Raw genomic sequence first — 26,684 nt, forward strand, 5'->3', positions numbered from 1 at the left:
ACAATGAAATCAAGCAAGGGAACAAGTGCAACACTTAAAATATAAATAGATAAAGAGCTGAAGAGACTTTGTAGTTAACATCTTATTCTGATAAGAATGCCATTGGCTACAGCAAAAAGAAAAGGAAAGATTAAAACATATATCATGGTATTTGTACTTAGGGCAAGTGTTCATAAACCGTACTGTCTATTTACAGTAGCACTTGCTAAGGGTTAAAAACAAAATAGTGCATCACTGAAATTCACTTGCTTTGAGCAGTCATTAACTACAAGATTTCAAGAGCTGGAGTTGACATCACATTTAATAGGATGGATCTGTGTTACAAAACCTTACAGAATTTCTTTTTGAACCTATTTACTTGAGCAGTAGATCAATCTGTATAACAGTAAGGAAATACATTCATGAGAGAGATTCAAAACCATTGCTTTTTAAAAGGTTTCCAGACTTGGGCTCCATAGCAAGGAGCTCTGCAGAGGCCATTCTCAGTAGGTGATTTAGTTTTAGCATATACCAGCTAACAGCCTGAATGAGCTGATGGAAAGGAACTGATAGGCAAAAATAACTGCTTTTTTGGTTCTGCTATTAGAGACCATTTTTTAATAAACAGCACCAGACAGGCTATTAATCTAAAGCTTTTAGACATACTTTTACTCTACACTAATCGATATTTTCATATTTTCAACAATAACATAAAAGAAGCACATTCTGGCATGTGAATAACACACTGAAAAAAATAAAACTAATACAGAAGACAAAAAGGAATTACCTTCTTGTGGTTTTTTGCTGTGTATTGCAGTCAGAATGCTTAATTGAAGCTGAAACTTTTTGCTTAGCCAGGATTATTTCTTTAGCCTAAAATAAAAATAGACAAAACATAATTCTCTTAAAAGTTGACACTTTTGCTCGTGAACATTTAAATATTCTTTTAAAAATAGAAAATTGAGAGCATCTGCATAAATTTTCTCTTGTGACATTTACTCTTTCTGTTATATTTTAACACTCTTCACTCAGCACGAAACACAGACATAAGGCAAATTAAACCAAATTATCTGAACGGAATTATAGCTAAATGTATAAAATTATATATAAAAGAGTATTTAAATATATAAATCTACTTGTATTTAAATATATACTGTCTTGTTTAGTACTGTCATGTTAAAAATACACTTTACTGATTGCATTTCAGTTCTGGTGTCCAAGTAGTTGTTCTGACATTTTTATTAAAAAATCAACTGCAGTCTGGACTTTTCACCCAAATGACAAGTGACCACAAACTCCCTCAGCTCCTTTGCTAAAACAGAGTCTTGAGTTCAAAGTCCAAATGAATTCCCCTTCTCAAAGAAAACTGGTCCACCACGACTTTTTGGAAGATGTGTTATTGACAAAAGGGTATCTCATTGCAAAAGCATCTCTTTCCCTTCGAAACAACAGCATAGGAGAGAGATACCTTAAGCATTTGAAAGGAAGAAGAACAGGAACTATAACAAATAGTTCATTTTATTGACTATTTCATAATGCAATTGATTTGAGAGCAGTCTGTTCCAGAAGCCTTGTGAATTTAGTCTCCATTCTAAATCCCACATGAAATAAAGACAGATTCTGTAGCTTCTGTCATTTGTTTCTGGAAATCAGTGTGAAGAGGCCAACGCCCTCTGATTCTGTATATACTCCGATGAAGGAAAGTCTGTTTCTTTGTACTTTCCCTCTTTTCTCAGGAGGCCCTCAAGTGTTCTTTTTTTTTAGCACAAATTCATTCCATTGATCCCCTTGAGACTCGTGCTCCTTACTTTGTCTTCAGAGCATATCATCAAGGATGGTGAAGAAACGTGCTGAGTCTGTACTCATAAGAAAATACATCCTTGACAAGAACTGACCTTGTAACTCAGTAAAGGGTTAGGATTTGCCTACTAGAACATCTATTAATTATCAAATATTGTTTGACATAAAAGATCTTCTGCTCAGAAGACGTCCTCCTAATTCTGTTCAATAAAAAAAATTTGATACTCGATTTTTTCTTCTTTTTGATACAGCAATGGTATGTTAGCTTCACCAAGCCAGTAACTGATGGCCCATCTCTTAATGATGCTGATCAATGAGGAAACTTGTTCTCCAAACCAGAACTGCCATAGACTGTGGCGAAAGATAAGACTTTGGGCTCAGGAGAAAGATAACAGTGTGAAATTTAAAGCCTGTGGTATATAGGAAAATTGACTAAATTAATACAATACTGAAAGTTATTCTGTGATAATATTTCTAATATTTACATTTTTGTGTACAGTTTTAGGCACTACAACATAAAAAATAGATGAAGCTTTGAGAGAGCATCCAAAGGAGGCCACAAGGATGGTGAAGGGTCTGGAGGAGAAGCCGTATGAGGAGCGGCTGAGGTCACTTGGTCTCTTCAGCCTGGAGGAGACTGAGAGAAGGCTTCATTGAGGCTTCAACATCCTCATGAGGGGAAGAGGAGGGGCAGGCACTGATCTCTTCTCTCAGGTGACCAGTGACAGGAGCCAAGGGAATGGCCTGAAGCTGTGTCAGAGGAGGTTTAGGTTGGATATCAGGAAAAGGCTCTTCACCCAGAGGGTGGTTGGGCACTGGAACAGGCTCCCCAGAGAAGTGGTCACAGCACCACACCCAACAGAGTTCAAGAAGCACTTCGACAATGCTCTCAGGCACATGGAGAGATTTTTGGGGTGGCCTGCTCAGGGCCAGGAGTTGGATTTGATGATCCTGATGGGTTCCATCCAACTCAGCATATTTTATGATTCTATGATTAATTAGAAAACAGAAAGGACACCCTTTAAAGATCACTATCAAAGAATTCTAGATATAGATGTTTTAAGTATAATCTGGAATATATTTGAGAATACAGAAGGAATATGTGAAAAACATATTTTGTTCATATTTTCAGTCTGCCTTTTTTTTCCTACAATGGCTTTCTTATTCTACAATGGGAATTTCTCTGAGTAACAGATTTTCCCAGAAACACATTTATGCTGAAGGATTATTAGATTTCTAGGGTTTCACAGCTATGTCTCCACATGCCTTTGATGGTAATGAAATATTACTGCAATTACCATACCTAGATAAGTGAGAATTATATAATGTAATTCTATCAAATAACACTGACATGCATAATACACACCATTCCTATTTTTAGATTAATTAAGGAATCTGTCATTGATCTTTAAATTTCTAATTGCTTTTGAAAGCTCAGGCAATAAAAAGCTGTCAGCATTCATTTGTGACTGCTAATATAATAAAGAATTAATCAAAAGTCCAAATTTTTCTCTCTGATTCACTAAAACAAGAAAAAGAAAGTTTTAAAACATGACAGAGAATGTCTCAGAACCCTGAATAAAACCTGCTTGTTAATAAAACTGGGGTTTGATGGTTTTACTCAGACAGTAGTTAAAATGATTGTGTAATCTACTGATGACATTTTCTGATATAATTTATTTAATAAATACCAATTTTTGACAAATCCTATTAAAGAATCTCTCGGTTTTTAATTCTCCTGCATCATCTGAAAAGATGATGCTGCCAGAGCATAGAGGTTCAAAATCTGAGAAGCTTCATGGCACAAATATTTTTCCCAGAACATGAGGCATGTACAATGTAGTCACTATCAACACCTCACACATGCAAAATCTCCATACAGAGGATTGTTACAGTATAAACACTACACTTTTAAAGTGTCACTATATTATTTCACTGAACATTGTGTCCTTCAGTTTCTTTTGATGACCTTCCAAAAAATGTTGGTAAACACTGCCTTAGAAAGGCACACATTCTGTGGTGATTTGTTGAGTAGCAAGTAGCATGGTTAATAAAAAAAAATCCAGAAATGAATGTAAAAATTATTTCCTTTACTTCATGTGGAATTTACTATCTCCAACATCCGTGGTGCGGCAAGGTCATCAGAGAGGCAAGAGGTTTTGTTTTTGTTTTTAAAGACTAGGGAACTATAAACAGGCTGGAAGATGAATGGTGAAAGATTTATTAACTTGTTCAGAAGCTCACTAAAGCCAGTGAAAAACACATATAATTCAGATAGATTTCTGTTGTGTTACTGAGAAGAGAGAGATATTTTTAGGACACTATTGCATGAAGCTTATTATAGGAGACTATTTTTAGATTAACGGACAACATTTCAGTTATGTAAGGAATGTGCTAGGCCATTTATCGAGTTGCAAAAAAAAAAAAAAAAACTGATAACTGTTTATCAGGAACAAAAGGGTTAAATATAGTGCAATACAGTCATTCAGCTTGTCTTGTCACCGATACAGCCTGAAAGAAATTGCATGTGTTCTGGTCTTCCTATTATCTTACTATGAGGAATTCCCATTAAGTTGGTGATCTCAAACTAGTATTCTCAAGCATTGATAAAATCTGCCATAATATTCTGCAAGAAAATATCTATTGGCCTTCCTGTTGTTAATCATTATTCATTATACCTTTTTTCCTAGATTATATCCCATTAATAATAATAAACTTTGTATGGATGGAGATCACCTGAAGAGGATCTATATCCCAAAAATTTAAACTGAGCACTCTATTTCAGTCTTAGGGGAAGAGAACAGATTCTGTGACTGTAACATAGAACAGTGAACAATAGGTTAGTATCTGTTACATGCAATTGCTTAAGTAACACAGATTCATCTTTGGTCAGCAAATCCATGAAGTTCACAGGATCTCAGAATTCTGGAGATTGGCAGGGATCTGGGGAGGTCATCTGGTCCAAGCCCCCTGTGCAAGCAGGGTCCACTTGAGCCAGTTGCCCAGGACTGTGTCCAGATGGCTTTAGAGGATCTCCAGGGCTGGAGGATTCACACCCTCCCTGGGTGACCTGTGAAGGTAGCCAGTCAGCCTCACAGTAAAAAAGTGTTTCCTGATGTCTGGGGGGAACTCCTGAGTTTCAGTCTGTGCCCACTGTCTCTGGTGCAGTCACTGGGCACCACTGAAAAGAGCCCGGCTCTGCCTCTTTGCACCCTCCCTTTATGTATTTCTGTGTATTGATAAGATGCTCTTGATCCTTCTTTTCTCCAGAGTCTCAGCCTTTCCTCATAGGAGAGGTACTCCAGTTCCTTAATCATCTTTGTGGCTCTTTGCTGGACTCTATCCAGCATGTCCATGTCTCTCTTGCACTGGGGAGCCCAGCACTGGACACAGCACTCCACGTGTATCTCACAAATGCTGAACAGAGGGGGAGGATGGCCTCCCTCCACCTGCTGGCAATGCTCCTAATGCTGCTCAGGATACAAATGGTGTTCTTTGACAGAAGAGAACATTGCTGACTCATGCACAACTTAGTGGCAACCAAGACTCCCAGGCACTTTTCCACAAAGCTGCTTTCCAGGATCCACTGACAACAAAGAGACCATGCAGCATTCCATTCATGCATCTCTTGCTGTGGTCAAGCTACTCAAGTAGTTTTAACCAAACCAAGCCCAAGCTGAGAACATCAACCCAGTTATTCCATAGTGCTTCTCTCTCCTCATGTCTTAAAAATATCTGAGAATCACATATTCTGAGATGAAGCATGCTTCAGAGCCTCGGGCTAGGCAAAATATGTAGGTGTAGCTAAAATATCAAGGTAGGTTAAATATAAAGTTAATAATGGAATAAAGGCAGTTCTCAATCACAGTATGAAGAGATAATATTCATTTCGCTGATTTAGGTATGGCTTTATAGGCAGGCAGCAGAGTTAATATATATCCAGAAACTCTTGGAAATATTTACATTTTCTAAGGTATTGACCATCCATCACAAAGAGACTAGCAAAATATATAAGTAATAAAAGCAGGGTATGGGACAGAAAACTGACAGTACTTAAAATATCCCAAAGACAAGTAACTATTAAACAAAATTATTCATAGACATTTGGAAATTACACTATCCAAAATGGCAAATGTCAAGGCCTCATTTTCAAACAAATTTATGAAAACATAAATCCTCATTTGAGTGAATTTTGAACATTAAGAAAATATCTACCTTAACCAAGTAATTACTATTTTCAGTACTCTTCAAGTTTTTGGCAAAATTGTGTGCTTGATGCTAGAGCGACAGTTTGTGATTCAATGAGAGCCTGTCCTCCTAGGGACAGACAGATGGTATGGGACTGGAGTGTAAAAGGGAACATAGATGGTAATAACCACAAAAGGAAAAAGCCAAAAGATGAAAAATAACTTTTTAGTTAAAACTACTAGATGCATAGTCTTAAAATTAAATCAGAGCACGAAGAGAAGGAAATGACCCCATATAGCAGGTGAAGCGATTTCAACTAAATAGGTTCTTCTTTCAGAAGGAAATGCTGTATTTGATATATTCTGGTGGACTCACACATGTTCCCTGCCCTTACACAACAGAAACTTCCTAAAGGACAGAAGGGTAAGGTTAGAGCACCAAGAGATTGGTTTTTTTTACTGTAACTATCCCTGAGTGGGATTAGTGTATTCTGAAAACCAAAAGTATAAGATGTCCTAGAGGCCTTAAAAGCAACTCAACCCTCCACAGAAATAACAGCAGAAGATGCTGCAGTTGATTAACTTCTCCCTCAGCATACAGAACCCCACCATGTAATCCATTCTCATCTCCTGAACTCTACCTCCCTAAAACTTCCAGCTCCCTGTCTGCTCCAAGCGGTTTCAACTGAAACACCACGTTGCCACAACCTCCTTGCTCTATGGTCATAGTAGTTTGTACAGCTGGTCAGGGAAACCTTTCCAGCCAGGGAGAGCATGAAGGGAAAATGAATTAAGCAACTCTTGTTCCAAACACATGAGACACGAGAGTAGTGCAACATCCCTATATTTGAACAAAGATGTAACATTCATACATATGTGTGCCACACAAATTTTGATAAACTGATTTTTTTTTATTATTTCACAAGTGGAAAAAGAAAATAAGTATGTGCTTTTTTCATTATTTAAAAAAAGCTATCTTCTTATACATTTGCATAATACTGCATGTTTTGCATAGTCTCTTTTGGTATATAAAAGGCTGATTTTGTATAAAGTAAAGGAAATACAAATTTCTATCAATATTGATTTTTATTATGTTCCTTTAGAGGGATTTTAAGTACTAAGGCTTGGCTCAGCAATTAAATTGTCTTTATGCAATGTTCCTTTTTTGGAAAATATGCCCTGATGGGAAAGGCTACACTGCATATCTTCAGCAAGACAGATGTTACCTGTAACTCAGACACATTCCCAAAGTACTCACAACATTTAAGGATCTTTGTATGATGTCTCCTCAGACTATTTTACATACCTTTGGCATGGTGACAACTAAATGACCAGTTGTTTGTGATCTTTTAGCAGAGCTGCTGTCTGGCTTCACTTCCTCAGGGAGCACAAGCTGAAATGGCTACAAGACAATATGGGATTGAAGTATATCGTGCTAAAATATTTTTTACTTTCTTTCACATGGACAGAACAAATACAAACCCACCATTATCACATCCTTTGATCTTAAGGACACTGCAGGTCTAAATCCTTTCACTTTATGTATGGTATTACTAAACCCAATAGATTATGCTAAATAGCTTTTACTTACAAGTAGAGTCAGATGTATGTTCCTGAACTGCTGCCATTCCTGAAGTGGCATTTCTAAAGAAGGTTATAAAATGATGCTTGACTTATATTAGCAATTAAATGAGAAAGATTATCCAGTTTATTTAGATGTAAAGCACTCCTCAAGTTTTGTTTATGCAGTTGGCTCAGTTAAAAATAGGGATTTTGGTTTACTGTGGAAGCACTTTGAATTTTTTTTAAAAATGATGATAAAATTAAAACCACTGAGAAGAGAGAAAACTGGAATGACATTTTAAATGCCCTTTCAAAAGAATATACATCCATTGGTTTCTGTCAGCTATAAATTCCAGATTGTGAAATTGCTGAATTCTAGCCTAGGGCAACTAGGAAGCTCTCTTCTGAAGTGAATTATGGTACACTGTGTGGGGGGAATAAGAGGAGAGGAGAAAAGGAAAGTGAAATTTTATTTCAGGCTTTGCACATCTTCTGGTTAGGACTTTCACACTTTATGGGTGGTCCAAAATAATGCAGGTATTGAAAGAACATTCTTTCTGCATAGATGCAAATGACTGGTGACTTAGAGAAGTCAGATCCAGAGTCCACTGACTAACTATGGTAAACAATAACTCTTGATTTGAAATTAATGTAGCAAGAAATCACTAACCTTTCCCTTCACCAGTACTCGTATGTAAGTTGGCTGAACATCAACATCAAGTAGAGAAGTGTCCAAATGTCTTCAGAATGAAATATAAATAAATGAATCAATCTACAATAAACCATATAGCTCTTTCAAGATTTCACTATTTATAAAGCACAATCTTAAATTTCAGTTATTAATTTATACAAAATACTATTAGGATTTAAAGTTTTGGGGAAAAAAAGTCCACAATCTTCCTGTGAATGCCAATTAAAATAATGTCAAGTCCATGACATCAGCTATTGTATAACTACAAGAATTCAAAATCCTGGAGAAAAACAACAAGGTTTTTCATCTGTTAGTTCATTGCTTTACATTAATATGGAAATTAATCTATGTGCTATTTAAAATTGTGAAAATATCCTGCTACTTTTCCTTCTGAGAGCTTTACTAATAAGTTTAAAATAGAAGTTCCCTTTTTTATACAGAATTTGCTGGAAAACAATGAACAGGTATACTTTCCATTCCCAGAAAACACAGTAATTTTAAATCTTTCAAACAAAATTTGTGACCTGTAAAAGCTCCACTTTAACATCTGCTCTTCACCATGTAACACCTGATGTGACTCGTGAATGCACAAGTACGTATTTCCCATTTCCCTTCGTTTACAACATTATTTTACAGGTGAATTTTTCAAATGTTTTAGTCTGCATTTCTTACAAGTGAGCACAGACTATTAAAATATGGACTGCCCAGGGTCCCAAACTGTTCAAGAAATAACTGTATATGGCACTTAATGCCATGGTGTAGTTGATGAGGTCATGATGGGCCAAAGGGTGGACTTAATGATTTGAAGGTCTTTTCCAACCTAAATGATTCTGTGATTCTGTAGTACATCCAGCAATTTATTGCACCTAAATAGATTTTCTGAGGTTCCAAAAAAAATCTTAAAAGTCAGAAACATAGAGCAAATCTCTTTTGAGGGAAATTAATGAGTTTCAAAGGAAGAACTGAAGAACGGAAAAGGTCATTGTAATGCTTAGCAGTATATGTACTATCTAATAGCTATCAGGTCTCCTTGTCATATTTTGCCTGGTTCAACCAAATTTCTTCCAGGCAATGCCCTGGTAGAGTTCAAGAGTTAACATGAGCCATGGACTCTTTCCAGTAAGCAAGGAAAAACGACAAGCTTACCCTACCCAGTCTCAGGGAAGAGAAGAATTTAACTAGAAGCACGTGAACTGTACTGGAGCACTTCTAGGGCCAAAGGATGAGCAAAAAACCCACTCCCTACAGACCTTATCTGCAAATGAAAACTGGAGAAGATTTTACATAATTATAAAAAAACCAGGTGTGGAAGGAACCTGCCTGTGGACTGCAAAAAACACCAGATCCCAAAAGGACTCTTAGACACAGTCTCCATTCAGGATTAAAAGAACAGGTGAAGGGCCTTTGGCTTATTTAGCTTCATTTATTTGGCACAGGCTTCAAGATTGGTTCCATTATCCACTATGTTACTTGTTTTCCTCTTGGAAAGTCCCCGTAACAGAGAGCAGTATAACTGAAAGTATTACATCTTATGAGTGGCAAAAATTAGGAGGAAAAAAATCTGACCTGTAAACAGCGAGATCCAAGATGATCTGGTTGTTTTCTTCATCATCTTTCAAAGAGAAATGAAGCCTAATAACAATGACAAGAAACACCTCCAGGATAAAATACTACTGGAGTGAATAAGCAAACATTACAGCATAGTTCAAATGTTAGCAATTTTAGATGAATACAAACACCATTTAGACAGTATGTCACGTGATCATTTTAGAAACAGTTGCAATTTTCCTATGGACAGAAAAAATACTGGAATTTGAGCCAAGGTCATTCTTACATTTATTTTCTGTTCTCCCTACTCAAACCACAAGGAAAAGAAAAAAAGAAAAACCTTTTTTGAAGGTCAGTTAAAATTAAGCTCATTCTGTCAATGCAGAACGAGAGACATCTGCTGGTGAAACCTGTCTGCTCTATTACATCTTCATAGAAAAAAACAGTTCCAAAATGCATGAAAAACACAGAACTTTGTCACTCTAACCTTACGGTATGTTTAAAATAATGCATTTTTGTTCATAGCAATTAATTTGCCCCAAGTATAAATATCTGTTTGTGCATTTCCAAAGTAAAATACAATTTGTGTAATATCCTTGATTCTATAAGCTTTATATTTGTTGAAAATGAGCCTGTAGATTGTATTAGCTGCATGTTTGTGATCTGTTAGCTGTGTTCTTAAAATTGAGAACGAATCTTACCAGGTATAAATTGGTGTCATCTATTACTACAGCTGTTAGGAGATCTAATCTAGACTTACAAGTTCTCCTCATATGCTCAAACATTTCCCATGTATGAAAGCAGAGAAAAAAATGGAATAAAATCACCTACAAATGAGAAGCTTTTGATAAATTAGTTATTAGTATAAAATGTAAGGGTTTTGCTTAATATAATTTATCTGGGCTATTTCAATGACATTAAAATACTTAGATATGTTGGATTCAGGTAATGGAAAGATCATCAGATGTTAACAGATTAGATGATAAACTGTTTCAGCAATAAAAGTATTTGTCAGATATACTTTTCACTCTTTGCTCTCCTGTATTCTGATACAGTAAATTTGCAAGAAAGTTTACAGAGGTTGTAGTTTATGAGTTTTTTTAATGGAAAAGTGCAAAGACTACAAAATAACTATTTCCTGTTCAGGCTTTTTGTCTTACTGCATCACTGATTTTGAGAATCCACTAACACATGAAGGGAGAACAAAAGCACAGAATTATAAAATTTTCCAGGAGGAATCTTAATCAGAACTGAAGAAGAGAAATAGTCTGTTCTCAGCAGCAGGCAGCCATTCCTCTTGTTAACCATCCAAAAGAACATCAGAGAAGCTTGGACATTTTTATGGACATGAGACTTCCACATTGAAGCAAAAACTTTGGAGAACACCATCTGCTTACTGGTATTTCTTTCTTTATGTCTCTCCAATACACTGCCAGATTGCACTGAACAGCTGTGACACTCTTGTTGAAGCCATGACAAAAAATCCTCATTGGTCTGGCTTTATGTGGGCACATCCACGGACTAAATTCAGAAAACTCGGGTGACACAAACAGGGATGCTACTAACAGTGAACTCTGTATTTCTTCTAAAAAAGATAGCTACAGATTGAGTCTAAATGTCTCTGCTTTTTAGAGGCACAATCAACTTCTATTAACACAAGATTTAAATTATTTTAGGCTTGTCTTTTTTGGATTAGAAAATTATATTTTTTTTTTTTTTCAGTCAACACATTTTTACTGAAAAAGGTACATCAATACCATGGAAAGTGTCTCCCGGTACAGACAGACTAAACGTGGCTCTACATGACACTAAACATGACACTAAACTCTTCCACTACCTTTAATTCTCTCTGTTCTACTGAAAATTGTGCACTACCAGTAATTCCTTGGACTTGCAAGGATTTCTAAATTTCCAAGATTTCGAAAGCAGTCTTCATGCTAATTATAACCACGTTCACAGATTTGGTTTTGCAGCTAAATCAGTCTTAAATGGAAAAACTTCTTCAGAGGACAGCAGAGAGATAAGTGGCCACTTTCTTATCCCAGTCTCCTGTAGGAAGCCCTGTGGGGAGCTATTTATAAGGAAATAATGTTTGGACACTGCCTCCTGCTTTTCCCTTAGAAAATGAAGTTTTGGTTCAAGTAAAATAAATGGCTGATATCCCTGGAAACTCATTCCAAAACACCTGAATACCTAAGTGCCTTTGTCAATGGTAAAACACAAGACACTTCCCTGTATCCCCATCCTCTGCTGCTGGAGACCTCACTCAGTGTCACAGGGCATCTTGCCACAGAAGCTGATTATCCTTCCCAGTTCTGCCAGTTTTACATCTGTCATCAGAACACAGAATGATTTTGTCCAGAAATATTGCTGGGATGTATTTTTCCATATTTAAAGTGGCTGCTCATACACATTTATCTTCAACAGTCAAACCAGTTAAACTTTTTCCACTATTAGCAAGATGCTCCAAGAAAGAGCCTTACCATAGAAGGGAAAAGACTGAAATATCTTATATCTTTTACAGAAAAAAAGTTCTTCAATCTTTAAAGACAAAGATGTTAAATTAAACAATCTTCAACACTTTACTAAATCTTGAGTCTTTTTCCAGCACCAGAACATAAATTTAGAATACAGTTTTCCCACAAGGAATATAATACTGCAACAAGAATTTTTCAGCCCTCTTATTTTTGTATTGTCACATATCTTGAAATAGTTGCCCAAACCAACTACAGATATTAGACTGTTTAACCTTACATACTTAGGCACATTCACATTCAGAACTTTTCCTTCTGCAGTCATCAATGTCCAAGGAGGCTTCTCTCTCTTTTTTGCTTCCCTTAACAAAACAGAAAGAAAAATTGTTTATGGTAATGGTTAGAACTTTGTTATTATTATGTTTAATAGCACAAATAAAGAAGAGTATGGCAAGAAGTAAGAATTATCTGGTATTTGATGTTAAGGCTATAATTTATTTCAGGAAAAAAACATTGCACCACAGGTCAAATTACACATTAAGAGTGTCATTTAAAGATGAGCAAATGATTTGTAACATCACATCTTACATGGACAATAACTTCTTCTGCATGTCACCATATCCATTATCAAACAGAAATATATCAAATTATCTGGTATACCACATGAAAACCTGGATGGCTTAAACGTATGAAATGGGACATTTTTTCTAGTTAGGAATGGTCAAACTCATCACAAGGTCTTGCCACTGATAACTGGTTTGATGTATGGGCAAGCAATTCTAAAGAATTTTTATTCATGCTCACTTGATTACTCCCACTGAACAAGTGCTTGGCCTATCTCCAAACAGCATCTGTCTCTCAATCACTATTCTGCTCTAGTAAATAGAATTCTAATGGTCAAAAGATTATAAGCAGCATCAAATAGGATACAGTAGGGCCAAAGGGCAGACATCTAGATTATTTGTTGATGCACATACTACATTTTTTGTTGTGTTTTTTGTTCAAAAAAGGCAATTCATATTCCTGATGTATTGATGATGTGTTGATATATTTGTACTGATATATATACTATCCATTTCCAGCTATCAGCAATTAAAACTACATCTGATTTTCATTTAGTGCAATAAATGAGCTACCTTAGATTTATCTGCCCAAACAAAGCAGATCACAGTAAGATCACTAAGACTTGTAATACTGGTATTTTCCTGTGTAAATGTTTAGATTATGAGTAAGGGAAGGAAGAGTAAGGAATCTTAGTAACATGAAAAAGAAAAGTCTGCTTGCACCTAAGTAAAAATATGGCTGTTTTCTTTAAAAATACAGCAGTGTAATTGTCATGTTGCATTAATTCACTCTTCAGCTGGTCACTCTAATGGGTATGGACACTTCAGCCAGCATATTAAAAAGGAAAACATTTCTCAAATAAACCCCAACAGTAATGCACTGCTTTTTTTTTGTTCCTGAACCTATTTCTTACTATAAGTTCAAGACGAAAATTTCAAAGGAAAATCACTAATGAGGGATATAAAGTATTTTAGATTTATAACATCTTGGGGAAAAAACATAAAAATAGATTTGGTCTATAAATACAATGGATTTGAAGAAGAAATAAAAACACTCAAGTAGAGCTACTGGAACGACTGCGTAAAACCAATTTCTGTTTAAGAAAGACAATTATCCAAGTATTAAGTACTATTCTATAATATAAATCACCTTTCATGTGGGATTTGTGGGCTGCCAATCTCCATACCTGAATTTCTACACTCGACGCTCAAATGCAAAGTGAATGAACCACCACTCTGTTCCAGAGATGTTCTAAGAAACACCTCACAAATTATATCCTACCACCTGTTAGCTCTTTATAGTTTGTTCTCAGAGGAAATTGTCTACTTATGTGAACCATTTTAAGGCAAATTTGCTCCTGTCATAATCATTAGAGTCTACAATTTGTTGAACTTTGAGCTGACCTGAGTGGCCTTGTTCTGGCACTGAACATCTAAAGAAGATACTGTGAACCTTTCTCAACAGCAAATCAAAATGAGCCATGGAAGGATTTTTAACTCCTTTAAATGCCTTGGAAATTTAGAAAAAACCAGAAATTAATTATTCTATCTTTATTAGAGCACTATTTGGACTCTCCTTGAATTCTTTAAGGGAAGCATTTGGAACACATTTACTTTTGACTAGAGCAAGGCACTTCCAAACACAGCGGAACTCGAACTGGCTAGAATCTGGGTTTGACAGTAGTTCTTCCAGAAAAGTGCTCGAACTTGAATTAATAATAGCAATAAGTTATGCACATTTCCAGATTTCTTTGAGAGTTCTCTAGGACTGACTTTTTCAATACTTAGGCTTGACAAAACTTTTAAAAAGCAGGCCCTTAAAAAGAACAACTAAAAGAATCTCTGGCACAAATCAGGTTATGTAAGAGAAAGAAAAAGAAAAACAGAAAGACATTGTTTACAATGCTTGTGGAACTGATAAGCCAGCAGCAATAAAATACTGGGGGTTTTTTGCTAGTATCTGCATGTATTTTTCATGTTCAGCAAAACCAGTGACAACTTTATAAAGTTTCAAAGGCTTTTCAGGGACCAGACTTCTTCAGATTCACCATGCCAAAGAGCACTGGTAACAGAAAAATTTTATTACTTGTGACAAATATATTTGATAAAGAATAAGAAAAAATTTCTCAGTTACATAGAAAAGGTGCCTGAAATGCCACTTGTGCCAAAAACTTGTAGCATGGCCTGTATGGCATTTACACAATACAATCTGCACTATGGAAAAATGTTTTTAGCAGATTGTTAAATGTTGAACTACACCAAACAGTTAGCCGACAGAAAAGTGAACTTCTAAACTCCATAAAATGGAGTTGAAGCGAGAAATTATATTTAAAAACTCTATCAGAGGAAAAATAAAATAAAGAGTACCTAAATGAAGTTTAGAAAATGAAAGAAAATAAAATGAACAACCTGAATATTTAATTTAGATTGTATAAGCCTATTTTAACAAGCAACAGGGATTTAAGCTGTCAGTTCACAGTAATATTTAATGTCAGGCAGTCACCTGCCTGTTCTCTGTACCTTTGAAAATTTCTCCTTCTTCAATTCATCAAAGATATTAAAACAAAAAATACCTTATATTGTCTTTAGCTCTCCGTTTTTCTTCAATATATCTGTGAGTTTCTAATCTAGATTCTGGAGTATATGGTGTAGGCTCCTCCCAAAATCTTCTGTCTTCTTCATCATTTTCAGCTGTTCTGCATGTTTCCTGCTCTCCAGCTCCTTCTGCCTGATTGGGTTTTTCCTGCGGGGAGTCTGGGCTACACAAGATCACTGAAATATTATCCCAATGAAATGAAGGAAGAGTAACTTGCTAACAAATTACCTCAATAATATTTTTTCAACCCAATAATAACTGTACAATTCCTGCCAAGAATGGTATCTTATATATTTGGAGAACATTCTCTGCTCTGCTTCTTTTGTCAATCAGCAAAGCATATTTTGACATAATGTTTATCATTTACCTGACTACGAAGTGATAGTATGACTATACCTAATCCCCTGAAAACCCTGACAGATAGTTCAACAGATTTAATTTCAGAAGCAGAATTTTCAGATATCCTCACAACTTTCAGGTGAGAGAAAGCCTTCAGTCCATGTGCTATTTAAGAATTCCCAATATCAGGCAGCAACAGATTAGAAATTTATAAGGTAGCAATGAACATCTCCTCAAATGGCATCTTAACACCTGAATCATTTTTTCTCCCTAGCTCTAAGCTTCTGTAAATCTCTATCAATAGAGAGAGAAAACTAAATTTATGATACAGGTGTGATCTATGAGGACAAACTTCTGCAGGCAGCTTCATGAGACAGTGTCTATTGGATTAAAAATAAGATGGGTAGCCAGTGCAGTAGAAGATGACCCCAGACAAAAATCCTGCTGCTGTCTAGGTAGTATCAGTGACATGAAGTGGAAGAAGTAGGAAAATCCACACCAAAGGCCTGCAATATTCCATTTCAGTCTTCAGATGTTATAATGCTAAGGCAAAAGCAATTATAGGTGAACAGCTGCTTTCTCTGGAAACCCTGCTTTACCTTAAAAAACAATTTCCAGCTGTTCCCCTGAAAGAAACTATTCATTACACTGTTTTGGCACCCAGACAACTTAGCTTGGAGTGAGAGAAAAAATTATATTGAACTGTGTCTGCAGGTCAATAATAAATTATGCATGTAATTAATTATATTTTTCATTAGAGATAACATGCATGAGGAGAAATAACTGCTTGAATCAACAATAAAGATGAACAAAAATGTTAAGTGGAATTATATAAACTCTTTAATGAAAAAAACCAAATTTCTGAATAAAGAAAGAATCATGTTTACTCACAAACTGTTGCTGTTTACTGTTACCTGTCAAATCCAAACTTAGAGTCCATCTGTTTCTTTTTCTTATCCTTTCTTTCTTGCATCCTTCTTTGAGCCTCTTCCTTTTCTCTGACCCTTTTGAGAAGGTAAGCTTGTTCCTGTTCTCTGATTTTCCATTTCACTTCTGGATAGTTTTGAAGTGCTTTAATCCTCTCTGAACGTTCTATTTCTTTACTATCCAAATACTTACCAAAGGGGGAAAAATAGATATAAATATGTGAGAAATTATAAACATACTCAATCAATAAATCTATTAGATTGTAGCTTAATTTTGATAATTAAGTTTTGTCTATAATTAGAAATGCATCTTTCACACATCCATAGCACTATGTGAGTTATGCTTTATTAAAAAGAATTAACAATAACTTGTTATTCAGATCTGGAAACAGTTTTGTGTGTCTAAGATCAGCTTTTAGCATTTTCCAGGAATTTTAATTGGTCTTACTAGATTATACAGTAGAGAGAGTCCCTTCAGCCATCTCTGGTATTTGTCTGACTGATTCAGCCCAAAATTATTTCTTTTGATGTGTTAGTTTACTGCCAACTGAGAGAGTTGAATCTACTAAGTTAAGCAGTGCCTGTGCTTCTCTGAGGGAAATTGTGAGAGCATATTTCAGGCCTGGGACTGTTTCATTGACAGGAAATCATTACATCAGTTCAGTCATAGCACAAAACCACAATCTCAAAGTATCTATTTACAGCCAATGCAATGTAGTGCAATTTTACACTCACTTGTATCTTTCTACTGTCTTACACTGCACGTTTGGTATATACTGTTGGAATGGTACCAACAACACACTAACCTTCTGCAATCATGCTAATAATTTAAAAATACATTGTATATATAAAAACAAATGAGAAAAAGCACCAGAACTGTACAAAGTATTTATTTGAAAAAAAATTTAAAATAATTTTGTTTAAGGATCGCCAATAAAGATGACAGAAATGTTAATGAATAATTGTGGTTCCATCAAAATAGAACCAATTATTACAATATTGTAATAATTTATTCTTTGGAATAGAATTTAATTTCCTGTGGACATTACAAAAATGTACAGGTGTTTATTTTGTTTAGGGTAAGTATGTTCAGTTGACAGCACTAATTTTTTATTTGGATTTAAATTTAAGTTTTAAAATCTTACTTTTAATTGATGAAGAGTTGCCACTACAAATTGTCTATAACCTTCAAATTCAGTACATGGGTTACCCACTAGAAACAGTTCCTTTAGATGTATATTGCATTTCAGAGATGCAATACTGGAGAGTTCACCAATGAAATTGGCTGTCAGGTCAAGTTTCTTCAACTCTTCACAGCCTGTTTGAAAGAAGCCTTAATTCAATTTCTCCATAACATAAATGTACACATGATATATATATACACACACGTACACACTTGGATATAACTGTCTCCATTTGTGTTCTGTAAACTGGTTTCATTCTATCAGAATACATCTTTTCCAAGACTCTTTCTGAGTGAAAGAGTGACTCACAGCTAAAGTTTATGAGCTCACAATATTTACAGGAATAAAACAACCTCAATAAAATACACAATACCAAAACATTATTGGTTTTATCAATATCAAAACTTTGTGGACATTTATAGATGAGCTTTTAAATGTTTCATTTTCAGATAAGCTGGATTTCGTTCTTAACATTCTGATTGCCTTGATACCCCTTCTCAGCTACGTCTCAATTACATGGCTAAAATCCAATCCAATTGCTTAAGGACAGTAGGGTCAATTACGAGTTTCATTTCTGTGTATGGTAGTATTATTCAATAATAATAAATGTATTATTCTAATAAATAAAAAATCTCTGGTAATATTACTCAAGTACAAAGATAAGATCTCCCAAAAATTCACTCCAAGTTAGGTTTTCCACTGTGTAGACTCAGCTATCGTTGTAAATACTTTATCACTGGTTAAATTGCAAATTCTGGTGAGAACGTGTTTGTACTAAAACAATTCATTACAAACAGAAACTCTAAATTAGGTGACAAAATGCTCTGGAAATTCTGATTTTTTAATTTATCAGCCTCTCCTTTTATCATAATGTGTCCATGAATCATAACCTTGACTCTAAGAGCAAAAAGTTTAGCAGAGAGTAAACTCAGCTTTGATTCACATCACTGTAATCATTTTCCTTTCCTGGTCTGTTTGCTAAGTTTTACGCACATTGAGCTGTAAGAAAGTAAACAACACAGAACACTTTATTAGGGGATTTAAATAACCCAAATTAGGCAAAGGCCAATCCCAAGGGTTGTAACTCCTGAGCAAATGACAAATCACAGTAATAAATAATGGGGCCTGATAGATGAATTTAAAATTTAGTGGCATGAAAACAAATGCAACTTTCTCAACAAATTCCCAAATACATACTACACTACCTATTTCTTCAACTTTTTCAAATCTGTGTTTAGACTATTTGCTTGTTTCTTATTTAAGCCATCCTCTTGAACCAGCCTGCAGACTTAAAAACACAAACTAAACCAACCAACCACCCAAATAACCAAACAAAAGAAAAACAAACCAAAACACACACACACACAAATAACCAACCAACCAACCAACCAGTTTGTTTGTTTGTTTGTTTGTTTTAACAGTTCCTTTGTCAAGGTGGCTATGTTAAAGATTCAGCAACTGGCCTAATCTGAATCAAGAAACAGAAAATAATTAAGTCACAAATTATTCAAGTAATATGGAATGTGTTTATGGGTCGCTCCAAGTCTTAGGTTTTTAATCTTGGAAAATGCCAGATTTTGCACATGAAATCTGCATAAGTGACAGTATAAATAGGATTAAACACAGATAAAACAGACAAGATTTCAAGCAATGAAAGAAAAGCATCCTCTGAAAACCTCTTCAAAAAAAAAACCCAGACCCTCAATGCAACCTGTGCTCAGCACAAAACCTTCTTGTGTGTGACACTTGATTCCTGAACTGAAGATGACTTGAAACGTGATCCAGAGACATTTAGGAAAGTTCAATGAGAAAAATTAAGCAGTAGGAAGCACTTGCTACAAAGAAGCATTTATTGAAACCCGGTACCCAAGGATCCTCTAAGTATCCACAAAATACCCCTACAGGTGGACACGATTAATGGCTTCCACCCTCTTTTACACCAAGTCACAACTTAAGCATTCAAATATGAAAAGACAAAATGGCTTTTTTTCAAAATCTGACCTTCCAGATTTTCAATTCTTTCAATGTTGTTCAAAGCCACATTTAAATATTCCAGCTTCTTTAGTTTGCCCACATTTTCTGTAACAAAACATAGATGGATTGTTTCAGTTTTTAGCACAGGAAAGGGCATTATAGTTTCACTTGCTTACTTTACTTCAAAGCAACAATGAAGCAGAAAAAATAAGACATACAAATCAGAATATGTACCACATTACTGGACATTAGTGTTTTAATATTATCAACAAGACAAAACAGTTTTCTGAAAACACAAAACTAAAAAGCAAAAAGAAATAAGGAAAGTTATAAACACATTTTTATCACAAATCCATAAAACACATATCTAATTCAAGAAGAATGGCTAAAAAAGCATAGTGAGACATTCCATCTTTGGAAACTTAAGATATCTACAGATTCAGTGACATGAATCGTACCACAGTTTTTTAAGAACTTGGAGAGGTATTTTCTACATACTTCACAAACAAATGACATTAATTTCTCAGCAAGAACTTGTGCAGCTTAGTTTGGATGTTTGTTTTTGTTACAATATTTCTGTAATAGCAGTGCCTGTGCACATGACGATGTGAGATAGCTGAGTGTAAGCCAGTGGAATCATTCATACACACAGTGGATGCCGGACAACCCCCCCTGCCTGCTCACGAGGCAAGTCTGATCTTGAGAGCTGCAGAAATGTTTTCTTTAAGAAGAGAAAAGACACAGCCCAACAGAGCCAATATAAACCTGTGTAATTTCTCTGTGTTATTCAGAAGCATGGAACTGCTGTGCCCTCAGCAAGGACATGCTGGTATCCACCGGGAGGAGTAACTTCTCAACTTCAATACTTTGTAATACAGCCCCTGTTGACAATGCCTTTGGTCACCACTATAGTGTGGGGAGGGGTTGGTGGTGCTTCTTTTGTTTTTGGTGGGGGTTTGGGGTGGTTTTTGTTTTGTTGGGGGTTTTTTTGGTTTTGTTTTTGTTTTGTTGTTTTGTTTTGGGGTTGGGGTTTTTTTTTTTTTTCCATTTGTTACTAAGGTACTACCTTGGAAAGCTGTTACATTATACAGGAATATATGAACCACCAATTTGCATACTTTTTCAACTCCTACAGTTAGATTATGTTAAGATAAAAATTGCTTGTCTCAAAAATGAAATTGCTGAAAAAAAAATTGTGTCCAAAAAGCAACAGTCTGAATACAGTATCCTGTACTAACTTGAAGGAGGCCCGAGTGTTGACAGAAAAACCACAAGATGAAATCTTGTGCCTTATTAAGGACATATTAATAGAGAGAAAACCAACGTATTTTAGTCCCTCCTTTGATGGGGCAAAGAAACATAAAGCAGTTTTAAAAACTTAATTCTCTCTGGGAGAAGATTCCTTCACTTTAAGAAATGCATGTGTTATCAGTAGAGATAGAGTTTCCTAATGAGTCCCTTGAGAGAACTTAAAGGATTTGCCTACAAGTTCTGAGCACAGAATTTCCTCCTAAAACCTTGGTATTTTTTTCTTCCTCTTAAGAAATTTCAAAGAGATATACAAATATAATTTCTGAACACTTCCAACTTTTTGTTGTTCATCTACACAATATAAGCTTTTCCAGCCCAAGGATTGATGTCACATCTTTCAATATGGAACATATGGACCTATCCCACAAAACCAGATCATATGAAATTATATCTTCTCCTGTGGTGCAGGAAGACCATTGAGGCTTTGTTGTAGGAAGTTTGGTTCATGCACAAAAGCAAGTATTTTATCTGAATAAAACTTATTTCAATGTTAACAAAACCAATATGATTTGCATAAAGATGGAATTTAAAAATGTGCCTGGAAGAGCTAATCCTATGATATCAGACACCATAGTATATGGTAAACTCTTTGTCTCTCTGCCACAAGATGGGATATTTAAACTATATCTGAGTTTAGAAATTTTAATCAATAAAAGGTGTTTCACACTCATTTTCTAGTGACTTGTATCTCAGTAGTATATTTTTCATTCAAAACTTCTCTTGCAAATTTCTGCACTTCTTAGAAATTTAATAAAGAAACCAGGAAAGGAACTCTTGTTAGGATCACAGTCCCTTAAGTATAACAGAATACTTTTTGTTTTTCTGATTTCAAAATTACACATGTGAATCCATTTTAAAAGAAACATCTTGAGAAAAGACTCACCAATTTTTGGAATCAGGTTATTCTGAAGATAGAGAATTTTTAAATCTCGACACCATTTGTCAAGATGCTCTAATTTTTCTATTTCCTGCTGATGTAAAGAGATTTCTTCCAGCGAAAAAATTTCACAGTTGTTATGTTCTGCATGTCTTCTAATAAGATCTTCAGTGACTGAAAGAAACATTAGATGTCATATCTCCCTTTAATAATTTTCTGCCATCTGAATTATGAGCAAATTATAAAATCATTAAAATATTTTGTTCCACCATACCAAATAGCCTGGTAGGAATGACAACAAAAATAAAATCTGCAAGAAAAGATATCAAGTACCAAGTAGCTTCAACCCACCCTGCCACAGTAAACATCTTTTGTGAAACACAATCACGTCACCTGTAACATTTGGAAAGATCCATATGAAAACTGCTGAGTCTTCCATAAGAATGTGATACAACCCTTGCAGAAATTAATCCAGCAGCCACTATTTTCAGCATAGCTTGGGTTGCAGATTGATTCATGTAGACAAGAAGTGGAGTGCTTTATGCTGTTTTATTTCCAGATGCCAGATGTTCACATCACAGATAGCAGCGGGGGTGGGGGGGAAGCAAACTACAGTATGTCATCATATTCTTCCACCAGCACAGTGTGCACAGTAATAAGCAGGATAAATGCTGAAAGTGGGCAGATATTTTTATGCCATAACTAATTCATGCTTATAAACGTTTATGTTAGAATGAAATGTATACCCAGTATTTCTTAGGCACTACCAGCTCATCAGAGCCAGTAAAGGAGTTTCGGTGGCTGAAAAACACCAGAGACCTGGGTTCAGAGTTATCATGTTGTAATATTTAATGCCAGGCAATCTTTCAAACAGTGAAAAGGCTCTGTGTAAGGAAGGTAAAGAAATTCTATGAGAACCAGTGCTCACTCCTGAGCTAGATGCTAGAATTTTCGTTTCCAGCACACTGGACCAAAAAGTGCCAGCATTTTCCTCTCCTGAACTACAGTGAAGTACCGAGGGAAAAAATAGGGTTTTATCAAATTAGCATAGGTATTTTCATGATTTTTAATGCTGAAAAAAGACAAGCAAGCCTTTCAAAGAGATTATGAGGGAAAATAAGTAAAAAGAAAAGTCATAAAAAGATCTATGAAAACAAACTGTTCCTACCGTGCATTAATTAAAAGTACTCTTTCACTTCTTTGTCTCAGGGAGGTTTTGTGAAATCATCCAGTTTTATCAGTGGTCCTGGAATGGCTGCAGACATTCACACAGACCAAACTATGCATCAATAGAGCCCAAACTCACACGTGTCTGTGCAGCTCCTCTACCTGCAGTCTTTGGGAAAAGGGTGAAACTGGTTTTGTTTATATTATATTAATTATAGATGCCAAGGCTTAAAGTTCCCTTCTGCTCAACAGAGTTTCACCTGACAGAATTAATTTACAGAATTAAATGTGGAGATACAGATATTGATCAAAGGGGGGAACCTGTCAGCACACAAATCATATTGGGAAAGGTGTCTTTGTCTCTCTTAACCACGTTGAGCAGGTTTGCTGCATCTGAACAGTCATCTTCCCTCCAACTTGAACTTGATTAAAGTAACAGAGAACAGAGGGGAAAAAAGTCAATAATCATGACTAAATACTTAAGTCTTCACAGTAAATATGAAAAAAACATTGACATTTCTAGTGAGTTACTTGGCAAATCTGCTGGGAATAAAATGGGGAAAAAAAAAAAAAGTCTGCTTACTACTGTATTTGGTGGCAGATTTTTCAGTGCCACTATTTCCAGGTAATTTTGAGCAGGAAAACAATACTCCCCAATTTGCATACATACACACTGGTGGCAATGTTATGCTCTATACCCTTTATACAAAAAGTAGTCATACAAACTATTCCTGACAGCTTAATTACAGCCCAGTTTCCATTTGCTGATGAAAATTGAAATTATTGTTGCAGCATTTTTGCAAAAATGTCCATTTTTATTAACAAATGATTTGCAAAGCAGAGACAATCCTTCACAATAGAAGCTACAGTGAAGCTTTAGAAACCTAATTTGGGATCCTATTGTAGGGAACTGACTGAATATTTGACATTTTGTATAAGATCTAGTTCATTTAAGAGGAATGAGGGAAACAAGCTTGCAAGAGATAACAAATATTATATAAAATTTTAAATAACAGCATTTCCAGGACATTGAAAAGACACACTGCGCTCACTGAGAAGTTCATTAACCAGATTTTCTGGTGTTGTGTGCAGTAACAGGAGACTGGACCAGTGACCTGAGAGATCACAGCTACTCCCAGGTTCCAATGAACACAGGAGGATACAAGGGATGGCATCAATCAAGTGGAGAGAACAACTCTTGAAGTTCTAATGCCTGGGCTTCCAAAAATTACGTTTTACTCAGATAAAGAAGCAGAAATGAAGGATAACGTTAAAGAAATTGAAAGAATAAGCAGGTGGACAGCTGCAGGTGTATCACAAAACAGTGGGGGAAGCTGCATTTCAGAAAAGCGAAGTATGCAACCATTACTTTAAGACTCAAACTCATGCTGCGCTGTTCAGGAGATAAAGTCATTCTCCTTCAGGCAGTGCCTGCTCAAAGAGGGCATCTGCCCTCTCATGCAGGGAGAAGGAGTTCCTGTCCAAAGCACTGTTGCAGCCCAGCACGGACTGGCAGCCCAGTGATAATATGCAATCAAAACAGATTACAAGAAAAATCACAGAGGAAGGGAACTCCTTTTCATGAGTAATAGGTGTGAGCACTCAGTCGTCTAGGTCATACTGCTGTACCTGTAAAAGGTGATTGATTCATAAGTAATAGCATGGAGTATTTTACCTCATTTGGGGTTTTTTCACATCTGACAGACTTGAGCTCAGACACAAACCATCCCATCCAGCATCTCCCCTTGCAGGGGCTGCCCCACACAGGAAGGGGTCCCCACCTGGGCCACCCCAGTCCCCATGGCTGGACACCTCAGGGACTGTTTTGAGAGGCAAAGAACCCCTGTACTGTACATGGTGATTTAAAATGGGGGTTTATTGCCAGGGAGGAGGGAAATCTGACAATCAGCCAAGGGAGGGAGGAGGGCAGGGGGCTGCCAGGGGAGTGTGGGGATGGTGGGGAAGGGAGGCAACTCTGGTGAGAGGGAACGTGAATCAGAGAACTTTAATTTAATTAATTAAATTAATTCATTTAATGACCCTTAAGATCATCGAGTACAACCCAGCACTGCCAAATTCACCATGAAATCATGTCCCTAAATGTCAAACCTACATGAGTTTTAAATAACTCCAGGGGTGGTGACTCCACCACTTCCCTGCTCAGCCTGTTCCAGTGCTTGACAACCCCTTCCATGAACAAATTTTTCCCAAAATCTAATCCAAACCTCCCTTGGCAAAACTTGAGGCCATCTCCCCTTGTCCTTTCAGCTGTTACAAGGGAGAAGAGGGCGATCGCCTCCTTTCAGGGAGTTGTAGAGAGCGGTAAGGTCTCCCCTGAGCCTCCCAGCTGAACACCCCCAGCTCCCTCAGCCGCTCCTCATCAGACTTGTGTTCCAGCGCCTTCCCCAGCTTTGTTGCCCTTCTGCGGACACGAAAGAGGCGTGCAAGGCACGGAGCACGTCCGGGAGAAGAGGGCAGGGGCCGGGCAGAGGAGGGGAGGGGAGGGAAGGAAAGCGGGGCTCTCTGACACTCACTCCGCACCATGGCCGCCCCTCAGGCGCCGCCGCCATTCCCGGACGCCGCCGCGCTGCCGCAGCAACGGCCCCGGGCGGGCGGCGCTGAGGGCGGCGCCGGGGCCTTCCTTTAACCCCGAGCGGGAGCCGCGCCGGCCCGGCAGCTCCCGGCCCCTGTGCCTTAGCTCGGCAGGCAGAGATGAAATGCCTTTTCCTCAGGCATAAATCTCACGTCTTGTCCTTTGCATGACACTTCTGTCCTCCTCCTGCATATCCGTCAACTAGTTTGCCTCACACGTTTTGGGCTGAAACCCGTTTGTGAAAGCAGCCTGTTCCCAGTGATTCATAGGCTTGTACAATTTTAAAATAATAGAACAGTCTAGGTTGGAAAAGACCTTTAAGATCATCAAATCCACCCGTCAACCGAGCTAAACCATGTCCCCCACTATCAGCTCTACACCTCCTTCAAATTTTCCTAGGGATAATGACTCCACTACAGCCCTGGGCAGCCTGTTCCAATTCCGGATCACAATTCTCATCAGACCAAAGTGGTAACATCAGGAAAGTCAGTCTGTATTTCCTGCCTGTCTTCATTAACCTAAAGGTCTAATCAAACCTAAAGGTCACCTTCTGCTAACAGGAAATTCACCTATAAATTTAAATAAGGCAGTAGGATTTTTTAAAATTATCAAATTCATTTATGTAGCAATTCACCTCTGATGTAAATGCAACACCCCACAGTCACACCGCAGCTTTCTACCTGTATTGCAGATTAGAGCATAGGAGTATGAAGGTGTCATTGAGTTGAAGCTCCTGAGGTTTGTGGAGATAATGAGACACAAAGAAGCAGAAGTAGTTTATGCACTTCAGTTTAACTCCATAGTATTTGTCCTGGCTTATCTGACTATCCAGTAACAACTGGTTAGTAACAACTAACCAGTAACAACTCCACTCAGAGGACAGGGAGTTTTACACAGTTGGTTGGACATCAC

At 36.7% G+C, this 26,684-nt stretch overlaps 1 protein-coding gene across 9 annotated transcripts in view; it reads right to left on the bottom strand.

The window, feature by feature from the left end:
* Positions 1-26,684, bottom strand: part of LOC125317398 (dynein axonemal assembly factor 11-like) — a 67,508-nt gene that overhangs the window by 14,708 nt on the left and 26,116 nt on the right. For 6 of the 9 annotated variants that reach the window (XM_048287179.1, XM_048287178.1, XM_048287182.1 and 3 more), the window contains 10 exons: positions 22,019-22,186; positions 19,852-19,929; positions 17,812-17,984; positions 16,655-16,854; positions 15,379-15,564; positions 12,527-12,604; positions 9,787-9,852; positions 8,200-8,269; positions 7,273-7,368; positions 767-852 (listed from right to left, as the gene is read on the bottom strand). In XM_048287179.1, the coding sequence (XP_048143136.1) occupies positions 767-852; positions 7,273-7,368; positions 8,200-8,269; positions 9,787-9,852; positions 12,527-12,604; positions 15,379-15,564; positions 16,655-16,854; positions 17,812-17,984; positions 19,852-19,929; positions 22,019-22,186 (1,201 nt within the window). Of the gene's footprint in view, positions 1-766; positions 853-7,272; positions 7,369-8,199; positions 8,270-9,786; positions 9,853-12,526; positions 12,605-15,378; positions 15,565-16,654; positions 16,855-17,811; positions 17,985-19,851; positions 19,930-22,018; positions 22,187-23,180; positions 23,349-25,713; positions 25,787-26,684 lie in introns of those variants that run through there. The other 3 variants (XM_048287185.1, XM_048287183.1, XM_048287177.1) reach the window with 3 other exon arrangements.

This window comes from Corvus hawaiiensis, chromosome 26, assembly GCF_020740725.1.
Source record: "Corvus hawaiiensis isolate bCorHaw1 chromosome 26, bCorHaw1.pri.cur, whole genome shotgun sequence".
Classification (NCBI taxonomy): Eukaryota; Metazoa; Chordata; class Aves; order Passeriformes; family Corvidae; genus Corvus; species Corvus hawaiiensis.